Below are 25,587 nucleotides of genomic sequence, written 5' to 3'. Positions count from 1 at the left end.
CTGAGCTGTCAGCACAGAGCCTGACTCAGAGCTCAAGCTCCCAAACCTGGAGATCATGACCTGAGCTGAAGTTGGACACAACCAACCTGACCAGGAGCCACCCAGGAGCCCCTCTGCCAATTTTTAATCAGATTTTTTTTTTGGTGTTGAGTCATATAAGTTATTTATAAATTTTGGATATTAATGCCTTGTCAGATATATCATTTGCAAAAATCTTCCATTCAGTAAGTTGCCTTTTTGTTTTGATGATGATTTCCTTCACTGTACAGAGGCTTTTTATTTTGGTTTGGTCCCAATAGTTTAATTTTGCTTTTATTTATCTTGCCTGAAGAGACATATCTAGAAAAATGTTGCTAAGAACAATGGCAAGATATTATTGCATGTGTTTTCTTCTAGGAATTTTATGGTTTCCAGTTTCACATTTAGGTGTTTAATCCATTTTGAGTTTATTTTTGTATATAGTTTAAGTAAGTGATCCAATATCATTCTTTTGCTTAATGCTGTCCAGTTTTCCCAGCACCATTAAAGAGACTGTCTTTTCCCCCCTGCATATTGTTGTCATAGATTAATTGATCATAAAAGCATTAGTTTATTACTGGGCTCTCTATCCTATTACATTGATCTGTGTCTGTGTTGGTGCCAGTACATGGTGTTTTTATTACTACAGCTTTGTAGTATATCTTGAAATCTGGAATTGTTATACCTCCAGCTTTGTTCTTCTTTCTCAAGATTGCTTTGGCTATTTGAGGTCTTTTGTAGTTCCATACAAATTTTAGTATTACTTTTTCTAGTTCTATGACAAATGCTATTGATATTTTGATAGGGATTTCACTGAATGTTTAGATTTCTTTGGATAGCATGGACATTTCAATGATACTGAACTTCCAATCCATGAGCCTGCTATACGTATTTGCATTTGTGTCCTCTTCAATTTGTTTTGTTAATGTCTTATAGTTTTTTTTTATTTTATTTAAATCCAAGTTAGTTAACATATAGTGTAATATTGGTTCCAGGAGTAGATTTTAGTCATTTATCACTTACATATAGCACCCAGTGCTCATCCCAACAAGTGCCCTCCTTAATGCCCTTCACCCACGTAGTCTATCACCCCACCCACCTCCCCTCCAGCAACCCTAAGTTTGTTCTTTGTATTTAAGTCTCTTATGGTTTGCTTCCTCTGTTTTTATCTTATTTTTCTTTCCCTTCTCCTATGTTCATCTGTTTTGTTCCTTAAATTCCACATATGAATGAAGTCATATGATATCTATCTTTCTCTGGCTGACTTATTTCGCTTAGCATAATATGCTGTAGTTCCATCCATGTTGTTGCAAATGGCAAGATTTCATTCTTTTTGATTGCCGAGTAATATTCCAGTGTGTGTGTGTGTGTGTGTGTGTGTGTGTGTGTGTGTGTGTACATACATACCATATCTTCTTTATCCATTTGTTAGTCAATGGACATTTGGGCTCTTTCCATAATTTTGCTATTGTTGATATTGCTGCTATAAACATTGGGGTACATGTGCCCCTTAGAATCAGCACTTTTGTATCCTTTGGATAAATACCTAGTAGTGCAATTGCTGGGTTATAAGGTAGCTCTATTTTTAATTTTTTCAGGAACAAAAACACTGTTTTGCAGAGTGGCTGCACCAGTTTGCATTCCTAACAACAGTGAAAAAGGGTTCTCCTTTCTCTGCATCCTCAGCAACATCTGTTGTTTCCTGATTTGTTAATTTTAGCTATTCTGACAGGTGTGAGGTGGTTATCGCATTAGAATCTATAATTGAAAATCTATCCCAAGCCAAAAATAGTCATTCACATAATATAACCATTTTAATATTTTTCCCATTAGAGTTTTTTTAATGATTCTCCATAATATAACAACTTGCTGTATTATGTAATTATAAAATATATTAAGCCTACCAAATTAATAAAAATAAACAAGTAAATACCTATATATCTGTCACTCAATTTTTAATTGATATGATCATTTTTCATATATTCTTCACTCTAAGGAATAATATATTAACAGATATTTTAAAGCTTTTGATATGTTCTTTCACTAAACTCATTAGATTAATTTCTTATAAAATTTCCTTGTCTCTCTTTTTTTAAAATCAGGTAGTCTCTACAAACCTTCCAAACTACCCCTGAAGTTATTTCAAGTTAATTTGTCTTCCCCAAACACCATATTGTCATTCAAAATAATTTAGGGAGTTTCATAGTGTTAGATGGTTCATAGGACTAATATATAATGCAGTATCTTTGATTCTGAGGGCTATCTGGGATATAAAAAAAAAGAAAGAAGAAGGAAAACCTTACTGTATTTCAGGCATATTTGAAGGAAAGATTGATTGAATTCTAATGTTATCTTGTGGTCAGTATCACAAACTGAGAAATATGGTTTGTGCATTTAAATATCTCATAAGTAGATCTGCACAGAGGTTTATTAGAAGGAAGTGGTACCACACTCTGATATGTCATAGTCCTGGTATTGGTCTGCCTGGCAGAGTTAATAGCAAAAGTCTGTGGAGTCAACAGTCCAGTTCTTATAAATCAGAAAGGTATGCAATTTCTGGATCAGATTCTAACTGCTAGTCCTGTATTAAATTTCTGGAGTAAGGGTAAGTGTACTTGTATTCTACTGAGAATGTGAGAGCTTCCTTTTGAATGATAATCAGGGTTGCTTCTAGTTGGATTCTTTCATAATTAGAAGAGTTTCACTTAAGTAATAATAGCCTACATACTACTAAAAATGGAGATACATCCTTTCCTTCCTTCCTACATGTTTACCACTCTGAGGTTTCTCATTTCTGATATAGAGACAATTTAAATAACAAAAGATGAAACAAAGAGTAAACCTTGAAAATTTTTTTAAAGATTTAATAAAATATATGGAAGAATTTCAGAAGCCAGAAATATTAATGTTTTCACAGGTCATGACATAGATATCGCAGGTTGTAATTCCAGCTTTAGTGGCTGTGTGCTGATTATAAGAATTGTGTTTGAGTTATTGGGTCTCTTAGTTGCATATAAGTCTTATTTTTAATAAACCACTTTCCTTGCCTTCACCAGGTCACAATAAACTCTTGCATTTTGTTATTGCTATACAGTACTGAGTAGGAAAGATAGTTACATGCTGAAGTATGGTAATATATCTTCTAATTTAGGTGTTATGCTTCCAACTTCTTTCCTTTGGAAAAAATTTTTGTGTAATGACTCACAAAAAAATTCTAAAATGAATACGGCTCTGTATTTTGCATTTGTGGTAAAAATGATGAATTATAATAAAGGTAATTAGCTCTTACAAATATAAGTAACTTTCTACATAAAGGAATGATTAAATACATAGTTAATGTTAGCTGAAATTTTTTTAAAGCTGGAGACTATTTTTATAGGGTTGTTATTTATTTATTTATTTTGGTAGAAAGCCTTTTCTTCAGATTTTAAAGGGTTATGCTAGAAAGCTAGTTTCTTTCCTGCCCCCTTTTGCCCCTATATTCACCTCCCATGTCTCTTGGCAAAGAGAATAACTTTCTGGGCTACAGAATATGGGTTGTGTAGTAAAGTGTTGTTGTTTTTTTCTCTTCCTATACTTGAAAGCCAGAAAGTCTTTTTTTTTTTTTTTTTTTTTGAAGAATTTCTGAACAGTACCTTCTTTGGAAGTATAGAAACTTAGTCTGTGCCTTTAATTACTATAAAAACTGAAATCATCTGTCCTCTCTTTGATGCAGGAATTGGTTTGGGTGATGCCTGCCACCTAACCTCTTTGGACTATCTTCCTCTTATGAGCATTTCCTTTTCTACCCAAACCCTGGTCTTTGAATGAGTAACCCCCATACCAAGATAATACTTCTCACACTATTTCCTCAGTTCACTAAATTGAATGAAACCTACAGCCAAATAGTGTCTTCTGGTCACTTCCTGATTGTTCACCCTAAACCCCCTTTCACATATACGGGATAAGGATATTCCTTAGAATATTCATTCTCATTTCTTTGTGTTTTTTGTTTGTTTTGGGGGTGTTTTTTGGTGGTTTGGTTTTTTGTTTGTTTGTTTGTTTGTTTTCAATTAGGGACTGCTTTTATGGCTGCCAGCTAAAACTGTTCAAGAGCATCTAGCAGTATTTACTGTTTTTAGACCCCCTTAAAAAGTTAGGGTTGAGGGATATAAAGATTCTCCTCCATTTGTAGTCTAACTTTATTTGGATAATTGAGACATTTACTATTTAAAACAATTCTAATATAGTTTGGGTTTTTTTTTTAAAATATTCATTTTAATTTTATATTTCCTGTTATCTAGCATTTGTATTTTTTTAAGTATAAATGCAGGCATGTTGGTTTAATCTGGGAAGTAGAAAAGCAAGCTAAATCTGTGCCAAAAGAGGTTGTTAGAGCATAGTCCCAATGTACTGATCCCAGCAACATCATCCTTTTGATAATTCGAAGTAAAACACAGATCTAGACATGATTTCTCACAGCTACTATTGAGATAATTGCCTATAAATCCAACTAAACAAGAGCAAAGCTTATTATGATCCTCATAATATCAAAGGATTTGCACTATTCCCTGTCTGCTGATCTTTACCCTCTATTTTCTCATCCAATTCCCAGAAAGCTTTCCAGCTTCCATAAAATTTACATTTTAATATCCAATATAGTATTCTGCCTCTATGCAATGTGCCCAGCATTATCACATGAACACCTTGTGTCATCCACAAAATAAAAAATATAACATTTTTTTTGCCAGAAATAAAAACAAATAGAGAGGCCATGGCAAAGTAAACATTCACTTCAGAACTTAGTCCATAATTAGTAATCTATATTACTTTATTCAGTCTGAAAGATTTACGTATATGTTTACCTATTTGGTTTTTTTTCCAACTCAGTCCTTCATTCAGTTTACTTGTTTTTGAGATAAAATTTTTGTAAGTTCTTTATGTGGGAAATTATTAATGATAATTTCATTTATCCATTTAAAATATCTTTCTTTACCCTTCACTTTCAAAAGATGATTTTGGTGATTTAAAAATTTTAGGTTGACTTTGTTTTTCTCCACGCTGTAAAGATGCTCATCTACTACCTTCTGGGAGTATCATTTTTTCTGAGAATTCTCCCATTTATCTAACAGCTGTTTCTTTGAGGCAATATTTTATCTATATTTATGTAAAATGTTTTTTATACTTTTTCTACAAATTCACTGTAACAACCAGTAATAAGTTAGCTTCATTTGTTCTACTTGTAAATCATGATTTATAAATTTGTGTCTTTTGTACATACCAGGAGGATCAATACCATCCCAGTATTCTTCAAATATTGCTTCCCTCCACATTGCCTTTTTCTACCTCTAGAACACTTACTAGACATATATTAGCACATTCTCTCTTCCAAATATCCTTACCCTATATAATATTTCTCATATTGTTATCTATGCTATATTCTGTGAAATTTAGTCAGTTATATCTTCAAGTTTACCATCTCTTAACTTTAGTGGTGGTATTTTTTTAAAATTATACTTGTTTCTTTTATAAATTTGTCTTATTTTTACTAAAATAAAAAAGCTTTTACTTTTTTGTGTTTCCATTCTTTTTTCATATAACTTTAATAAGTTGTAAACAAATTTGCCACAAATATTTGTATTCACTAATTCCAAAGTCCCATAACTCCGAATCTAATTATGCCACTGTAGCATGATGGTTTAAAAAAAAGCCGTTATTATTTACAGAATTCCCCCATGATTGTAGTTATACTCCTTTATAGCAAATTTCAGGCTACCAGAGTTTTAAAAATGGCTCTCAGTATTCCTGAATATTTAATAAGTTTTCATAGGCCATTATGAGCCAGTTCCAGTTCCAGCACCCTGCTTATTATCTCTGTTACTTCTTACTCATTGTGCCTTTTGTAATTTTGGATTATAAATTCATGTCTGGCACAGCTTAATTTTATTTTCTTTCTTTCTTTCTTTCTTTCTTTCTTTCTTTCTTTTCTTTCTTTCTTTCTTTCTTAATTCTTTAATTCTGTGTGGCCTTAATTGAGGGAGTTTCTGTCCAAAGAATTCTTATTTTATTCTTCCAGGCACTTTAAGGATTTCATTAATGCTCTAGGATTCCTGTACCATGCAGGTAGAATAATTTCAAGCTGCCAATCTGGCTGAAGAAGGCCTTTGATTAAGAGTGATCAAAGGAGAGATGTTTTATACTGAACTAATAAGGATGAAACAGACAAGCTGTCTTCTCATGTCCCCTTTGTCAGTGGATAGAAATAGTCTTCATTTTGGACTCCTTGATACTTTGCTGACTTTGTGAGTTTATGCATTTAAAAGTATGTTAGTTATATTTCATCCATCATATTAGGTGTTCTGGAGAAGGGATTTATAAGCTACCTAATTTTCTACATTTCCAGAAGAGTTTATATAGAATTTTATGCCAGTTTCAATCAAATATATTAACTCTGCTTTAAAATTTTAAAATTTGTCAATAGGTTAAAAAAGAATTTTTTATGAATATAATTTATTTTCAGATTGGCTTACATACAACATCCAGTGCTCATCCCAACAAGTGCCCTCCTCAGTGCCCATCACCTACTTTCCCCTGTCTCCCAACCCCCACCAACCTGCAGTTTGTTCTCTGTATTTAAGAGTCTCTTAGGGTTTGCCTCCCTCCCTTTCTGTTTGTATCTATTTTTTTCCCCTTCCTTTCTGCCATGGTCTTCTGTTTGTAAAAAAGAATTTTTAAAACACCTCTGTAGGCGATGGTATAGCATTATACAAGTATGAGGATGCACAGTCAGCACAAGTAGGGTTTGACTTAAATTTCCCCACCAATAGCTGCAGGACGCACTGCAACCTTTACACATCTCTGCTTTCTTTTCCATTAAGATCACATAATGAGGTGGGTGCTTGGGTAGCTCAGTCAGTTAAACATCAGACTCTTGATTTTGGCTCAGATCATGATCTCACAATTTCTGAGTTCAAGCCCACATTGGGCTCCTCCATGCTAACAGAGTCCGTTTGGGACTCTGTCTCCTTCTCTCTCTGCTCCTCCCCCATGCACGTGCACACACTCTCTCTCTCAAAATACATAAAACTTAGAAAAAAAAAGATTACATAATTAGAGTTATTATGAGGGCAAATGAAATGATACATCTAAAGCATGTAGCATGGCGTCTGGCCTATAAAAAAGTTTAGTAAATAGTAGCTTAAAATATCTTTCATATCATGGAGTCATTTATGCAAATATTGTCATTGTTAAAATAATATTTAACTTTAATGCAGAATATTTATTGTATCTTCTAAAAGTTTTTAATTATTTATCTGTAGGAACCATTAAAAAATCAATGCAGGTATCTTGGAATTGCATTAATTTACCGAATCATAGATAGTAGAGTGTATTTAATTAGTGTAAAGTTATTGAATATTGTCATATCTGTTTACGTTTCAAACTATGTTTTTCCCATGGAAACATAATCTTGAAAGAAAATGTATATATTTTTATGTGGTAGGAAATTTTTCTAAATGATTGCAAATATTTCTCAGTTAATTTTTTTTTTAGCTTTGTAGAAAATGTCCTACTTGTTTTGATTTTTAGAAATGCTTTAAAAACTGTTTGGGATAGAGCCTGTGACTCCAGGAACATGTTGAAGTTACAAAAGATTCATCAATTTGATCTACCAAAGGCAAAAGAGAATCTGTGTTGCTTAGGATGGGACTGAGGGAAGTAGGAGGAGTGAGATGGAAAAGGAAGTGAGTGGGATGTTACTGTGTGTACTACTTCCCTTGGCCAACCAAATCTTTACTAAAATTCTATTCAAACATGGAAAATGTATGGAATGGGCCCCTTCTCACTCAAATATGTATACATTGCCATTGTTTTTAGGCATGTAATATAATTGAAAGAAAATGAGATTCTTATATTTTTCCTTTGTTGATGACCTGTGTTTTCTCCCTCTGTTTCTTAATCCTTTAATTTCAGTATTTTCATCAATATTTAGCTCTATCTTAATCTATTATTTTTTCCTGAAACAGAATAAGCCCTTTTTGATTTGAAATTTCAAGTCTTCTTATATATTAGCAAAGTATTCTGTATTACCTCCAAAATTTTTTTTCAGAGAGAGAGGTGGGGGGGCGGGGAGGAAGAGAGACAGCATGAACAGGGGTGAGGGACAGAGGGAGAGAGAATCCCAAGCAGGCTTCATGCTCAGCACAGAGCCCGATGCAGCACTCTATCCTGCAGTCCTGGAGATCATCACCTGAGCTGAAATCAAGAGTCGGATGCTCAAGCAACTGAGCCACCCAAGTGCCCCAGAGACTTTTTGTTTCATATTTTCTTTCCTTTTTTTCATAGTCCTCAATAATAATTGGTACATGAGCTCTTTTCTTTGTCTTCCACACCTGCCATCCTTTCTCTACTCAGTTTCATTTTAGTTATTTTATACTTTATTTGGTGATTTTTCTTAAAATCTCAGGGTCTGAACGTCATGTCTCTGGTTACTTTTTGTTTTACCCTGGCAGGTCTCCTCCTTTATTCTCCTAATAAGGTTTTTTTCATCAATAATGGCCTTATTTCTTCATTTTTTTCTCTTCCGTCTCCCATTTTAACTTACTGTTTTGTAATTTATTTCATCTTTTATTTCTCTTCTTTGGATTCTTGAAACTTAGATGCCATTTTATTTTTGAAATATAGTGAAAGTTTGCTTAAGTCCCTTTCCTACAGTAATTCTCCCTCCAATTTGTATTCATCTGATTCTTGATTTTTACATTTTCATCATTTCTAAAATTAATTTTTATTAAATTTCATATGATATGTCTGTTACTTACTACACAGTTAAGTCTATGTAATTCTATCTTTGCCTGGTAATTGACTTAGTATCTGATAGTGATTTCCCCTTGGCTTTCTCTTGTTTTGATTAAACCTTTATAATTTGAGCCAGAAGGCTTGATATCTTAGCTATTTGGTTTGATATGAAAGACAGGGAAACAGTGGTTGGGGACATAAATGTAATAATGTCAACAGCTGAAGTTTAACTTCTGTTGTGATAGAATATTATTTTCCAGTTTTAAAACAATAATTTTTAGAACTGGTAAACATAATGATTTTTTCTTTCCTGGCACCTAAATTTAGTTATTATATTTTAATTTTAATCTTTTTAAGCTTAATTAACATAAAATATTATATTAGTTTTGGGTGTATAACATATTGATTCCTCAGTTCTATACATTACTCAGTGCTCACCACAATAAGTGTAGCTACCATCTGTCACCATACAGTATTAAAATATTATTGATTATATTCCCTATGTTATCTTTTTCATCTCCATGACTTATTTATTTTATAACTAGAAGTTTGTACCTCTTAACTCCCTTTATCTATTTCACACACACCCTTATCCACCTTCCCTCTGGAAAGTTCTCTCTATATAAGAGTCTGTTTTTAGATTACCATGTAAGTGAAATCATATGGTATTTGTCTTTCTCTGTCTGACTTATTTCACTTAGCATAATATTAATGGTCCATCTATGTTATTGCAAATGGCAAGATCTTATGTTATTTTATGGCTAAGTAATATTCCTGTGTGTCTATGTCTGTGTATATCACATCACCTATTTATCCATTCATCTATCAATGGACACTTGTATTGTTTCCGTATTTTGGCTATAGTAAATAATGCTGCTATTAATGTAGGGGTGCTTATATATTTTCAAATTAGTGTTTCTTTTCTTTGAGTAAAAACCCAGTAGTTGAATTACTGGATCATATGGTATATCTATTTTTAATGTTTTAAGGAACATTCATGTTGTTTTCCACAGCAGTTGCACCAATTTACATTCCCACCAACAGTACACAAGGATTCCCGTTTCTCCACTTTCTTGCCAAGACTTTTTATTTATCATTCTTCTGATTCTAGCCATTTTGAATGGTGCGAAGTGATATCTTGTGACTTTGATTTATGTTTCCCTGATGATTGGTGATGAGCATCTTTTCATGTGTCTGTTGTACATGTCTGTGTCTTCTTTGAAAAAAAATGTGTATTCAGGTACTCTGCCTATTTTTTAATCAAAATTGTTTTGTGTTAGGTTGCATAAGTTCTTTATATATCTTGGATATTAAGCCCTTGTCAGATAGATCATTTACAGAGATCTTCTTCAATTCAGTAGCTTGCCTTTTTGTTTTGTTGATGGTTTCCTTTACCATGAAAAAACTTTATTTTGCTGTAGTCCTAATTTAATTTTGCTTTTGTTTCCCATGCCTCATGAGACATATCTAGAAAATGTTTCTATGGCTGATGTCAAAGAGATTATTGTGTGTGCTTTCTTCTAGGAGTTTTATTGTTTCAGGTCTCACATTTAGGCCTTTAATCTTTGTATATGATGTAATAAAGTGGTCCAGTTTTATTCTTTGTATGTAGCTGTCTAGTTTTGTCAACACCATTTATTGAAAAGACTATCTTTACCCCTATTGTATATTATTGCCTCCTTTGTTTTAGATTAATTGGCCATATAAGTATGGGTTTATTTCTGGGCTCTCTATCCTGTTACATTGATCTATATATCTGTTTTTGTGCCAGTACCATACTGTTTTGATTGCTATAGCTTTGTAATAAAGTTTGAAATTCCAGGGCATGGTATCTCCAGCTTGTTTTTCTTCCTCAAGTTTGCTTTGTCTGTTCAAGGTCTTTTGTTGTTCCATACAAATTTTACAATAATTTGTATTATTTGTGTGAAAAATTTTGTTGGTATTTTGGTAGGGATTGCACTGAATCTAGATTTCTTTGGATAACATGGACATTTTAATGATACTAACTCTCCCAAGCCATAAATGTGGTATACATTTCCATTTGTTTTCTTTTATCAGTGTTTTATAGTTTCAGAGGATATGTCTTTTACCTCCTTGTTTAAATTTATTCCTAGGTGTTTTATTCTTTTTGGTGTAGTTATAAATAGTATTGTTCTCTTAATTTCTCCTTCTGCTACTTTGTTATTAGTTTATAAAAATGTGATATATTTCTGTATATTAACTTTGTAGGCTTCAACTTTACTGAATTCATTTATCAATTAATAGTTTTTTGGTGGAGTCTTTCAGGTTTATGTATATAGTTTCATTGCTTCATAGCATTTTCGTTAAGATCGAGTGTAATATCTGTGCATAGTATCATGTCAATGCGATAATAACTGTTTTACTTCTTCTTCTCCATTTTGGATGCCTTTTATTTCTTTTTCTTGTCCAATTGCTGCAGTTAGGACTTTCAATACTGTGTTGAATAAAAGTGGTGAGTGTAGAATCCTTGCTTTATTTCCTAATCTTAATCTTACAAGAAAATCAGTTTTTCACCATTGAGTATGATTTTAACTGTGGGGTTTTCATATATGGTTTTTAATATGGTGAGTCCTGTTCCTTCTAAACCGTTTGTTGAGAGGTTTTAAAGTGAGTAATTGTTGTATTTTGTAAAATGATTTTCTGTATCTTTTGAGATAATCATATGATTTGTAACCTTTCTCTTATTAATGTGATGTATAACACTGATTTGCAAATATTGAACCACCTTTGGTCTCTGGAATAAATCCTGCTTGATCGTGGTGAATAATTTTTTTTAGTATTGTTGAATTTGGTTTGCTAATACTTTGTTGAGGATATTTGCATCTTTGTTCATCAGAAATACTAGCCTACAGTTTTGGAGTCTTTGTCTGGTTTTGCTATCAGGGTAATTCTGGTCTCACAAAACAATTTTGGAAGTTTTTCTTGCTCTTTGATTTTTCAGAATAGTTTGAGAAGAATAGGTATTAACTTTTCTTTAAATATTTAGTAGAATTCACCCATGAAGCCATCTTGTCCTAGACTTTGTTTGTTGGGAGTGTTTTGATTCCCGATTCAAGTTTCATTACTAGTAATCAATCTGTTCAAATTTTCCTTTTCTTCCTGATCCAGTTTTGGAAGAGTGATTGTTTCTAGGGATTTAGCCATTTATTCTAGGTTGTCCAATCTGTTGGCATATAATTTTTCATTATATTCTTTTATAATCCTTTGTATTTCTCTGGTGTTGGTTGTTATTTCTCCTCCTTAATTTCTGATTTTATTTCAGTCCTCTCTTTTTTTTCTTGATGAATATGGCTAAAGTTTTATCAATTTTGCTCATTTTTCAGAGAACCACCTCCTGGTTTCAATGATCTTTCCCATTGTTTTTTAAGTTGCAATCTCATTTATTTTTGCTCTCATCTTTATTATTTCCTTCCTTCTACTATATCTGGCTTTGTTCTTTTTTTTAGCCCATTAAGGTGTAAGGTTAGGTTGTTTATTTGACATTTTTCCTTTTTCTCTGGAAGTTGTCAGGTATCACTCTAACTGTTCTCTAAGAACTGCTTTTGCATCTTCTGAAAGACTTGAGATGTTGTGTTTTCATTTTCATTTGTCTGAAGGTATGTTTTCATTTCTTCTGATTTCTTGGTTGATCCATTTATTGTTTAGTAGCATTTGCTTAACCTCCATATATTTGTGTTCTTTCCAGATTTTTTCTCATAATTGATTTTTAGTTTCATAACATTGTGCTCAGAAAAGATGCATGGTATAATTTCTACCTTCTTGAGTTTATTGAGACTTGTTTTGTGATCTAACATGTGATCTATTATGGAGATTGTTCCATGTGCACTTGAAAAGAATATGTATTCTGCTATTTGAGAATAGAATATTTTGTATATATCTGTTAGATTCATCTGGTATAATGTGTCATTTAAAGCCACTGTTTCCTTGTTGATTTTCTGTCTGGGTGATCTGTTCATTAATGTAATGGGGTGTTAACCCCTACTGTTGTATTACTATTAATTTCTCTCTTTATGTTGTTAATATTGGCTTTATATATTTAGGTGCTTCTACACTGGGTACATAAATATTTGTAATTCTTGTATCCTCTTGTTGGGTTTTTCTGCTTGTCATTATGTAGTGCCCTTCTTTGTCTGTTGCTACAGTCCTTGCAGAGTTTATTTTGTCTGAAAGAAATATTATTACCCCAGCTTTTTTCGGGTTCCATTTTCATAGTATATATTTTTCTATCCTTTCACTTTCAATCTGCATATATCTTTAATTCTGAAATGAGTTTCTTTTAGGCAGCATATAGATGGGTCTTTTTTTTTTTTTCGTTTTTTTTTCCCCATTCAGTCACCCTGTCCTTTGATTGGAGCATTTAGTCCATTTACACTTAAAGTAATTATTGATAAGTATATACTTTTTGCCATTTTGTTAATCGTTTTCTCATTGTTTTGTAGTTTTTCTCTGTTCCTTCCTTCTCATGCTCTTTCCCCATGTGGTTTGATGGCTTTCTTTAGCATTATGCTTGGATTCCTTGCTCTTTATTTTTTGTGTATCTACTATAGATTTTTGATTTGTGGTTAGCATTGGTTTCAGATCTAACATCTTGGGTATGTAGTAGTCTATATTAAGTTGATGGTCTCAAGTCAAACACATTCCCCTCTCAATGTTTTATGTATATGAATGATATCATATTTTACATCTTTTTCTTTGGTCATTCCCTTGACTGATTTTTGTAGATAAAATTGATTTTGCTACTTTAGTGTATTAACCTCATTACTGGCTTTATAAGTGATTAATCTACTACCTTCTAATTATTAAAAGTGATATATCTAGAGATTTTTATAGACATATCTTCTTTCTGGTCATATAACTAAATTATCTTAATATTTTTATAGAATTATATTGTAATCCCTTGAGTTTTCTAGCTATAATATTATCTTCAAATAAACTAATTATTAATATGTTCACTGTTGGGTTTTGGTAAATAGTGTTTATATCTTTCTACCTGTACTTTGAGGTTTTTATTTGTGTGTTTTAGTAGTGGCTCTTGGATCTTAACAAAAAGCTTTTGCATTAGTTTCCTACTGCTGTAACAAATTACCACAATTTAATGATTTAAAACAACACACATTTATTATCTTAAATTTCTGGTGGTCAGAAGTCTGAAATGGGTTTTACTGGGCTAAAATCAAGGCATTAGCAGTACTGCATTTCATTTGTAGACTCCAGTCGAAAATCTCTATCCTTGCATGTTTCAGCTTCTAGGGCTGCACAATTCTTTGACTTGTGGTGCCAGTTCATCTTTAAAGCGAACAATAGTTTAGTCTTTGTCAAGACATCATCTCTTTTGACTCTGCTGTCTCCCTTTTCCCCATTTAAGAAACTTGAGTATCACACGGTCCTGAGTCCACCTGGGTGTTCCAAGCTGCTCTTCTTAATGTCAGCTGGTTAGCAATCTTAATTCTATCTGCAATTTTAATTGTCTCTTATTCCTGCCATCTCTAAGGAACCACAATTCTGCCTTTCAAAGCCTCTTGTCATTTGTTGATAAAAATTAAGTGATTTTCTCCTTTGATCTGATATAATGAATTTTGGTGGTAGATTTTCCAGGATTGAACCATCCTTTTCTTCTCAGAACAAGCTCTAATAGAGTAAGGTATAGTGTTCTATTTTTAATTCTGCAGAATTCAAGTTTTTAGCTCATTTTAAAATTTTACCTATAAAATCATGACAGCTTAATCTTTATTTCTGGGATGATGCTTTTAAGGATAAGTTTGCTTTTAAAATGTATAGGGAAGGTTTTGACTTTTTTCTTTAAGATAGTATAAGAGAGGGGTGTCTGGGTGGCCCAGTCAGTTGAGCATCTGACTTCCACTCAGGTCATGATCTCCCGGTTTGTGAGTTCAAACCCCGTGTTGGACTCTGTGCCGACAGCTCGGAACCTGGGGCCTGCTTTTGGTTCTGTGTCTCCCTCTCTCTCTGTTCCTCCCCTGTTCTCTCTCTCTCTCTCTCTCTCTCTCTGTCTCTCTCTCTCTCTCTCTCTCTGTCTCTCTCTCTCTCAAAAATAAACATTAAAAAAATTTAAAAAAGATAGTATAGGGGCGCCTGAGTGGCTCAGTCAGTTAGGCAGTCGACTTTGGCTCAGGTCATGATCTTGCAGTTCGTGAGTTCAACCCCCGTGTCAGGCTCTGGGATGACAGCTCATAGCCTGGAGCCTGCTTCGGATTCTGTGTCTCCCTGTGTCTGCCCCTCCACTGCTTGCACTCTGTCTCTCGCATTGTCTCAAAAATAAACATTTTTAAAAAATTGAAAAAGATAGTATAAGAGAAATGTCTGCCATAGAGAAGATAAGACTTAGGGTGTGACATTATCAGAGTCAGTTTTAATAATTTATATACTAGGGGCACCTGGGTGGCTCAGTCGGTTGAGTATTCCACTTTGGCCCAGGTCATGATCTCCCGGTTTGTGGGTTTGAGCCCTGCATCCGGCTCTGTGCTGATGACTCAGAGCCTGGAGCCTGCTTTGGATACTGTGTGTGTGTCTCTCTCTCTCTCAAAAATAAACATTAAAATTTAAAAAAATTGTATTCTATAAAACTCTCCATTTTCTAAATTATCAAATTTATTTAGGAGTGTTTCATTTAATATTTTCTAAGTCTTGGAATTCTTCTAGTGTCTTTAAAGTTCCTTTACCAAACATTATATGATACATTTTTCCTCCTTTTCTTTATTGTTTGACTTTCTTTTTTTTGACTAATGTCTTAATTGAATGCTTAACTCATTTTTTCATTCATTTTCCACAACAAAACCATATAATTCTTTCTATATATGTTTTTGCATTTAAGTATATCTCATGAGTTTTGATTTGAAATGTCTTTTGTTGTTAATGTCCAGAGGAATAATAATTTTTTTTTTACATAAATTTCCTCTTTGGTCAAAGACTACTTACCTAGAAAAATGTGTCAAGTGCCAAGTTAACTTTGATTTTTAATAAAATAATGTTATGAAAGGATATAATGTTTATTTTTTCAGAATTTATTAAAGATTTCTTGTACTGTATCAGTTTTAAGTTCTCTATCTATATTATTAATTGTGTATTTAATGTGTAAAATATGAAAGAAATATAGGGATATTCCTACTCTGGGTATTTTTTTTAAGGATTTTCCTGTTTTCAGTGTTTGGTTGCTGTGTTTGCTTTATAAAGGCTTATGCTTATGTTTTCTTTGAGGAGGCTACAATTTATCCTTAATATCCTCACTTTGTCTCATTTTAATGTCTTTGGACTTTAATTCTGTTTTTATCTGTTACTAATATTGCTTCCTCTGCTTTTCACATATTGTATTTGCCTTGTTCACTTCTTTTCATCTTTTAATTTTCAACTTATTTTCCTGTTTTTATTATTTTTCTTGTAAACTGCAAATAGATATTTTTTGACCCAGCCTTTCTTTGACATTGACATTTGTTAGGATAATCAGTATATAAGCTTTTATTTCTTCCAATACATTTTATGTGTATTTTATGTGTTTACTTAAGTATATTTGTTAAATATTCCTTTTCTTAATTTTCTGGGTTGGTCAATTTTTCCTTCATTTTCTTTTCCCCATTCAATCCTCAGTCATCCATTGTTAATTTCAATGTGTTTTTCCATTTTGCTAGTGCTTACATGCTCCTTCTGATGAGTCATAATTAAATCTATATTCCCCTTTAATTGTATCAAAATTAATAAGTATGCCTATAACATTTTACCAACCTTTTTAAATAATGCATACTAAATAAGTTCAGAACCTTTTTCTCTGCCCTCTCAACTCCCTACAATTTTTTGTAAAACAGTTCAGAATTTTTACTACTAGGCTACATGTAAGCTATCATTTTCCCAGGAAACCTCTATCTTGAATATTGAGTTTATCATTCCCTTGTATCATTTTATAAGTTTTCTGAATATATATTTCCATCAACAATATATTCCTTAGTTTTGAAGATTTTCTCCCCCACTTTATAGAAATAATATCATATGGCATATATATTTCTGTAACTTGAATTATTTGCCTAACATTAGTGAAGTTCTTTATTCTGATGTGTATTATTCTGGTTTATTCATTTTTACTGAACTATATTATTAAATCCTATGACTATCATTAACCTATTCTCATTTTGATAGACATTTGTATCCACTTTGAAGGCTATTACATACAGTGCACCTGTGAAACTTTTGCACATTCCATCCCTCAGAATAAAATTCATCAGGGTGAGTAAGAGATCCTATTAAGTCATTCTTTCTGTCTTTTCTTATGTTCCCATGTCCACTCCCTAGTATCTGATCCCAGGTCTTCTCTCCCTCCAGGAAAACAATGAAAGCTCCCAGACATATCATCTCCTAAAGATAGACACAGTAGTTGGGAAAAATGGTACAGTGGAAGGTCGTTACTGTACCTATACCACTATTGTCTATTTAGCTTACCCAAACCTGCAGATGCTATTATTTTTCAAAGTACATAAATAGTTTTGTAATTAATACAAAGGCATTCTATGTTGTTATTTAATTCTGATTACTTTTTGCCATTATTTTCTCAACGAAAAGCTAGAGGTACAATTATATGAAGTTCTATAGATTTTTTTTTCATTTTTGTTTTTGAAGTATAGCTGTGTATGTTATATTAGTTTCAGGTGTGCATCATAGTGATTCAACAATTCTACACACTACTTACTTCTCATAACAATAAGTGTAGTCACCATCTCTCACCATAGAAAGTTATTACAATATTATTTACGAAATACCCTATGCTGTACTTTTAATGTGTGTGACTTAATTATCTTATAACTGGATGTTTATACCTACCTATGTAGCCCATGCCCCAACCCACCTCTTGCATTCTTTTTTTTTTAATTGAAGTATAGTAGACACACAATGTTACATTAGTTTCAGGTGTACAACATAGTGATTCCACATTATGTTATACTATGTTCACAAGTGTAGCTACATCTATCACCAAACAGTGTTGTTACAATACTACTGATTATGATAAATATGCTATAACTTTTATCCTGGTGAAATATTCATTCCAAAAGTACAACCCTGTGTTTCCCACTCTCCTCCTTCCATTTTTCCCATCCCCCCATCCACCTTCCCTCTGGCAACCATCAATTTCATTTGTGTATTTTTATGGGTCTTTTTCTGCTTTTTGTTTGTTTATTCATTATTTTTTGTTGTTAGATTTCACATATAAGTGAAATCATACAAGTCTTTCACTTAGCACAAATCCTTTAGGTCCATCCATGTTGTCATAAATGGCAAAATCTCATTATTTCTTATGGCTGAGTACTATTCCATCGTGTGTGTGTGTGTGTGTGTGTGTGTGTGTAGTGTGTCACACATCTTTATCCATTCATTTATCACTGAATACTTGGTTTGTTTCCATATCTTGGCTATCATTAATAATGCTTCAATATACACAGGGGTGCATATATCTTTCCAAATTAGTGTTTTCATTTCCTTTGGGTAAATATCCAATAGTGGAATTACTGGATCATATGGTGTTTCTAATTGTTTGAGTACCCTCCATACTGTTTTCCATAATGGTTGCACCAGTTTACATTTCTACCAACAATGCATGAGGGTTTCCTTTTCTCCACATCCTCACTAACACTTACTTCTTGTCTTTTTTATTCTAGCTATTCTGGTGTAAGGTGTAATATTACATTTTCTTGTGGTTTTGATTTGCTTTTCCCTAATGATTAGTGATGTTAAGCACCTTTTCATGATTCTGTTGGCCATTTGTATATCTTTGAAAAAACTCCCTGTTCAGATTCTCTGCCCATTTTTAAATCAGATTGTTTATTTCTTTTGCTGAGTTGTATATGGTCTTTTTTTTTTTAGATATTAACCCTTTACTAGATTATATCATTTTCTAATATCTTCTACCACTCAGTAGGTTGCCTTTTTGGTTTGTTGAGTTTCCTTCACTGTGCAAAAGCTTTTTTATTTTAATGTAGTCCCAATAGTTTAATTTCATTTTTTTTCATTGCTTTAGGGGATATATCTAAATATGATGCTAAGGCTGATGACCAAGTGATTACTGTCTAAAAACACAGCATTCTTTCTTGATAAAAACCCTCAAAAAGTAGGGATAGAAGGAACATACCTCAACATCATAAAGGCCATATATGAAAGGCCCATAGCTAATCAACCTCAATGGGAGAAAACTGAGAGCTTTTCCCCTAAGGTCAGGGACACGAGAGGTATGTCCACTCTCAACAGTATTGTTCAACATAGTACTTGGAAGTCCTAGCCTTAGCAATAAGACAACAAAAAGAAATAAAAGGCATACAAATAGGCAGGGAAGAAGTCAAACATTCACTCTTCACAGACAACATGTGATCCTTTGTGTGGAATACCCAAAAGACTCCACACACCACACACACACACACACAAACTGCTAGAACTGATTCATGAATTCAGCAAAGGTGCAGGATATAAAATCAAAGTACAGAAGTAGGTTGCATTTCTAGGCACCAATAATGAGGCAGCCAAAAGAAATCAATTCATTGATCCCATTTACAATTTCACCAAAATCCATAAGATACCTAGGAATAAACCTAACCAAAGAGGTAAAAGATCTGTACATGAAACACTATAGAAAGCTTATGAAAGAAATTGAAGAAGACACAAATAAATGGAAAAACATTCCATGCTTATGGTTGAGAAGAACAAATATTGTTAAAATGTCAATACTACCCAAAGCAATCTACACATTCAATGCAATCCCTATCAAAATAACACCAGCATTCTTCACAGAGCTAGAACAAACAATCCTAAAATGTGTATGGAACAACAGAGGACCCTGTATAGCCAAAGTAATGTTGAAAAAAAAAAAAAAAAAGCAAAGCTGGAGGCATCACAATTCCAGACTTCAAACTTTATTACAAAGCTGTAATCATCAAAACAGTATGGTACTGGCACAAAACCAGACACATAGATCAATGGAAGAAAATAGAGAACCCACAACTGGACCCACAAATGTATGACCAACTAATATTCATGAAGCAGGAAAGAATATACAGTGGAAAAAAGACAGTTTCTTGAGGCAAATGGTGTTGAGAAAACTGGAGGGTGACATGCAGAAGAATGAAACTGGACCACTTTCTTACACCATACATAAAAATAAATTCAAAATGGCTGAAAGACCAAACTAAGACAGGAAACAATCAAAATCCTGGAGGAGGAAAGAGGCAGCAACCTCTTTGACCTCGGCCGCAGCAACTTCTTACTAGACATGTCTCTGGAGGCAAGGGAAACAAAAGCAAAAATGAACTATTGGGACCACATCAAGATAAAAATCTTCTGAACAGCAAAGGAAACAATCAGTAAAACTAAAAGGCAGCCTATGTAATGGGAGAAGATATTTGCAAATGACATATCTGGTAAAGGGTTAGTATCCAAAATCTGTGAAGAACTTATCAAACTCAACACCCAAAAAAGAAATAATCCAGTGAAGTAATGGGCAGAAGACATGAACATAGACATTTTTCCAAAGGAGACATCCATATGGCTAATAGACACATGAAAAGATAGTCAACATCACTCATCAGCAGGGAAATACAAATCAAAACCATGATGAGATACCACCTCACACTTGTCAGAATGGCTAAAATTAACAACACAAGAAACAACAGGTGTTGGCAAGGTTGTGAAGGGGGAACCCTCTTACACTGATTTTGGAATGCAAACTGGTGCAGCCACTCTGGGAAACAGTATGGAGGTTCATCAAAAAACTGAAAATACAGCTACCATATGACCCACCATGTGCACTACTAGGTATTTGTACAAAGGATGCAAAAGTGCTGATTGAAAGAGGAATGTGCACCCCAATGTTCACAGCAGCACTATCAACAATAGCCAAATTATGGAAAGAGCCCAAATGTCCATTGACTGTTGAATGGATCAAGAAGATGTGGAAAATATATACAATGGAATATTACTTCGTGATCAAAAGGAATAACATCTTGTCATTTGTAACTGCATGGATGGAACTAGAATGTATTATGTTAAGGGAAATAAGTCAGATAAAGACATCATGATTTCACTCATATGTGGAATTCAAGAAATAAAACAGAGGAACATTGGTGTAGGAAAGGAAAAATAATATAAAAACAGAGGGAGGCAAACCATAAAAGACTCTTAAATACAAAGAATAAACTGAGGGCTGCTGGAGGGGCTTGAAGTGGGGGGATGGGCTAAATGGGTGACGGACATTAAAGAAGGCACTTGCTGGGATGAGCACTGGGTGATATATATAAAATAATGAATCACTAAATTCTACTCCTGAAACCATTATTACACTATGTTAACTAACTTGGATTTAAATTTTTAAAAATAATAATAAAGAAATAAAATTTTACTTTAAAAATTCTTTGGGATTCTCTAAAATGTCTGTGAAAGCCACATATTACTTTGGAATTAGAAAAAAAAATAAATTGTATTTATTAAATAAGATTACTGTCTATATTTTATTATAGCAATTTTGTGGTTTCATGTCTCACATTTAGGTCTTTAATCCATTTTGAGTTTATTTTTGTATATGGTGTAAGTGGTCCAGTTCCTTTGCATGTAGCTGTCCAGTTTTCCCAGCACTGTTTATTGAAGAGACTGTATTTTCCCCATTGTATATTTTTACCTCCTATGTGGTAGATTAATTGACTATGGGTGTGGCTTTATTTCTGTACTCTACTGTGTTTCATTGATGAGTGTAGTTTATTTATGTGCCAGTACCATAATATTTTCATTAGGCTAGCTTTGTAGTATATCCTGAAATCTGGAATTGATATATCTCTAGCTTTGTTCTTTGTCAACATTTCTTTGACTATTCAGGGCATTTTGTGTTTCCATACAAATTATAAGATTATTTGTTCTAGTTCTGTGAAAAATACTATTGCTATTTTGGTAGAGATTGCATCAAATCTGTAAGTTGTTTTAGGTTGTTTGGACATTTTAACAATATTAATTCTTCAAATCCATAAGCATTATGTTTCTATTTGTTTTTGCCATCATTTTCTTTGAACAATGCTGTATAATTTCAGAGTTCAGGTCTTTCATCTGTTTCATTAAATTTTTTCCTAGGTATTTCATTCTTTTTGATATGATTGTAAATGGAATTGTTTTCTACATTTCTCTTCCTGCTACTTCATTACCAGTATATACAAATGTAACAGATTCCTGTATGTTAATTATGAATTCTAAAACTTTACTGAATTAATTTATTACTTCTAATAGTTTTTAGTGGAATCCTGAGGGTTTCCTATAAATAGTATCATGTCATCTAAATTTGTGACAGTCTTACTTCTTCCTTACCCATTTAGATGCCTTTTGCTTCTTTTTCTTGTCTGATTGCTGTTGCTAGGATTTCCAGTACTGTGTTGAATAACACTGATGAGACAGGACATCCTCGTCTTGATCCTGATCATAGAGGAAATGTTCTGTGTTTTTCATGGGTATGATGTTAGCTGTGGGTTTTTCATATATGACCTTTATTATATTGAAGTACATTCTTTCTAAATCCACTTTTTTGAAAGTGTTTTTAACATGAATATATGCTATATATTTTGTCAGATGCTTTTCCTGTACCCACTGAGGTCATTATACAGTTTTTATCCTTGGTTATTTGAAGTTAATCACTTTGATTGATTTGTGAATATTGAACCACCCTTGTATCCCTGGAATAAATCTCACTTGATTGTGGTGAATAATTTTTAATGTATCCTTGAATTCTGCTTGCTAATATTTTGTTGAGAATTTTTGCATCTATGTTCATAGCCCTTAGTTTTCTTTCCTTGTAGTACCTCTTTTGGTTTTGGTATCAGGTTAATGCTGGCCTCATTGAATGAATTTGTAAGTTTTTCTCCCTCTTTAATTTTTTGGAATAATTTGAAAATAATAGGTATTCAATTTTCTTTAAATGTTTCATAGAATTCATTGGCCATCAGGTCCTGGACTTTTGTTTGTTAGGAGCTTTTTAGATCACTTATTCAGTTTCATTGCTAGTAATGTCTGTTCTACTTTCCTTTTCTTCCTGATTCAGTTTGGGAGATTGTTTATGTTTCCAGATATTTATCAATTTCTACTAGGTTGTACAATTTGTTAGCATATAATTTTTTGTAGCAGTCTTATACTCTGTTGTATTTCCCTGGTGTCAATTGTTATTTCTCCTCTTTTATTTCTGCTTCTATTTATTTAAATACTCTCTCTTTTTCCTTGATGATTCTGGATAAAGTTTTATAAATTTTGTTTACTTTTCTAAAAATAAGCTCTTAGTTTCATTGATCTTTACTCTTGTTTGTTTTGTTTTTTAGTCTGATTTTTTTTTATTCTGCTACAATCTTTATTATTTCTTTCCTTCTACTAGCGTAGGGATCTGTTTGTTCTTCTTTTTCTAGTTCCTTCAATTGTAAGGTTGTGTTGTTTACTTGTAATTTTTCTTGTTTCTTGAGGTAAGCCTGTATTGCTATAAACTTTCCTCTTAGAACTGCTTTACATGCATCCCAAAGATTTTGGGTCATTCTGTTTTCATTTTCATTTCTCTCCATGTATTGTTTTTATTTCCTCTGTGATTTTTTGGTTGCCCTATAAATTGTTTAGCCTCCATGTGTTTGTGTTCTTTCCAGTTTTATCTTGTTACTGATTTCTAGTTCTATATTATTGTGGTCATAAAAGACACTTGATATTTCAGTCTTTTCAAATTTATTGAGAATTGTTTTGTGGTCTAACATGTGATCTCTTCTGGAGAATATTCCATGTGTATGTGAAAAGTATGTGTATTCTGCTGTGTTTGGGTGGACTGTTCTGTGTATATCTATTAGGTCCATCTGGGCTGTGTGTCATTCAGAATCACTATTTCTGTGTTAATTTTATGCCTGAATGATCTATCCATTGATGTAAAGGGGCTACTATGTCCCCTAATGTTATTGTATTGCTGTTAATCTCTTCGAGTCTGCTAATATTTGCTTTATATATTTAGGTGCTTCTATGTTGGGTGAATAGATATTTACAGTTTTTGTATCTTCTCACTGAATGGATTCCTTTATTGAAATGTAGTGTCCTTTTTGTTTTGAAGTCTATTTTGTCTGATATAAATATTGCTGTCCTTTTTTTTCCGACTCCTTTTGCATGATACATGTTTTTCCCTCTTTCCACTCAAAAAATTTCCTTCAGCATTTCTTATAAGGTTAGTTTTGTGTGATGAACTCCTTTGACTTATGTTTGTCTGTGAAACACTTTATCTCTCCTTCAATTCTGAATTATAATCTACCAGTAGAATATTCTTGATAGTAGGTCTTTTTCTTTCACTACTTTGAATACATCACGTCATTCCCTTCTGTCTTGCAAAGTTTCTATTTGAAAATCAACTTATAGCCTTATGGAGTTTCCCTCACATGCAACTGTTTTCTGTTTCTGCTTTTAAAATTTTGCTTTACCATTAATTTTTTACCATTATAATTACCTATCTTGGTGTGGACTTCTTTAGATTCATCTTGTTAGGGGATCTCTGTTTTCCTGGACTTGGATGTATTTTTTTGCTCAGATTAAGGTGATTTTCAGCTATTATTTATTGAAGTAACTTTTCTGCCCTTTTTATTCTCTCATTTCCTTTAGTGATTATTATAATGCAAATATTATCAACTCCTGATAATGCCACTGAGTTTCCTTAACCTCTTCTCATTTTTTATTCCTTTTTCCCTTTCTTGTTAAGCCTGGTTGCTTTCCATTACACTGTCTTCCAGATCTCTGATGTGTTATTCTGCATCCTCCAATCTGTTGTTGATTTCCTCCAGTGTATTTTTTATTTCAGTTATGAATTCTTTATTTATGACTATTTCTTTTTGTATTTTCCATCTCTTTGTTGAAGATCTAACAAATCATCTACACTCTTCTCAAGTCCAGTGAGTATGTTTGTGGCCAATAATTGAATTATTTATCAGACATATTGGTTATTTTCATTTCATTTAGATGTTTTGCTGTGCTTTTGTCTTGTTCCTTCATTTGGAAGATATTTCTCTATGTCGTAATTTTTCCTCTCTGTGTTTGTTTATGTGTATTAGGTAGGTCACGTATGTTTTCTGGTATTAAGTAATGGCCTTGTGAAGAAGAGGTCCTGTGGTACCCTATAGTATAAACCATCCTGGTCACCAAAACCAAGTGCTCCAGGGATGCCCCTGTAAGAGCTGTGTATACCCTACTGTTGTGGATGATTTGCAGTTACTTTCAGCCCAACCAGCTGCAATGACCTGCTGTGGGCACACTGGACAGGGTTCGGTCTTCGATCTTTGATGGTCTTGTCTGAGGTCATAATGGGCTTATTAGTGGATGGAGCCAGCAGTCAGACCAAATGTCTACAATTAGCCACTCTGACACAGTTTCAGGTATATGAGGGGTAAGGCTTGTTTCCTGTGCAGGTAGCCAAGAGGCTGGGCTGCTAGGACTGTGGACATGCTGGTATATGAAGTTATCTTCCTTCTGCTTCCCAGAGCCAGATGGATTGATGGATGCCTACTGAGGCAGGTGGGGTTAGGTGGAGTGAGTCTCTACAGGGAAACTCAGCAGTTGAGTACACAGTTTTAGCAAGGTAGATGGAGAATATTTGCACTAGTTCCCACAAGGATGGGCTTTAAGCCCACTGATTTTTAAAGCTCTTCATGTTAAACCATGCTGATATTGAAAGCCCAATGTTATATGGACTCATCTTCCTGGCACAGGTGCCCAATGCAGGTGGTGCCTAGTGTGGGGTCAGATCCTCTTGCTTTT

General features: G+C 33.3%; 1 protein-coding gene and 1 long non-coding RNA gene across 3 annotated transcripts in view; one reads left to right on the top strand and one right to left on the bottom strand.

The window, feature by feature from the left end:
* PGR (progesterone receptor) overlaps positions 1 to 25,587 on the top strand; it is a 104,926-nt gene that overhangs the window by 43,252 nt on the left and 36,087 nt on the right. Inside the window, exon 4 of one of the 2 annotated variants that reach the window (XM_049620583.1) lies at positions 16,954 to 17,040. The exons of the other annotated variant lie outside the window; for it this stretch is intronic. Coding sequence (XP_049476540.1) covers positions 16,954 to 17,040 — 87 coding nt within the window. The remainder of the gene's footprint in view (positions 1 to 16,953; positions 17,041 to 25,587) is intronic. 2 annotated transcript variants of the gene reach the window in all.
* Positions 1 to 25,587, bottom strand: part of LOC125915046 (uncharacterized) — a 74,330-nt gene that overhangs the window by 13,158 nt on the left and 35,585 nt on the right. The window lies entirely within an intron of this gene.

This window comes from Panthera uncia, chromosome D1 (genome assembly GCF_023721935.1).
Source record: "Panthera uncia isolate 11264 chromosome D1, Puncia_PCG_1.0, whole genome shotgun sequence".
Taxonomy (NCBI): domain Eukaryota; kingdom Metazoa; phylum Chordata; class Mammalia; order Carnivora; family Felidae; genus Panthera; species Panthera uncia.
The sequence above is the reverse complement of the archived record's forward strand: the minus strand, read 5'-3'. Positions and strand labels throughout refer to the sequence as shown.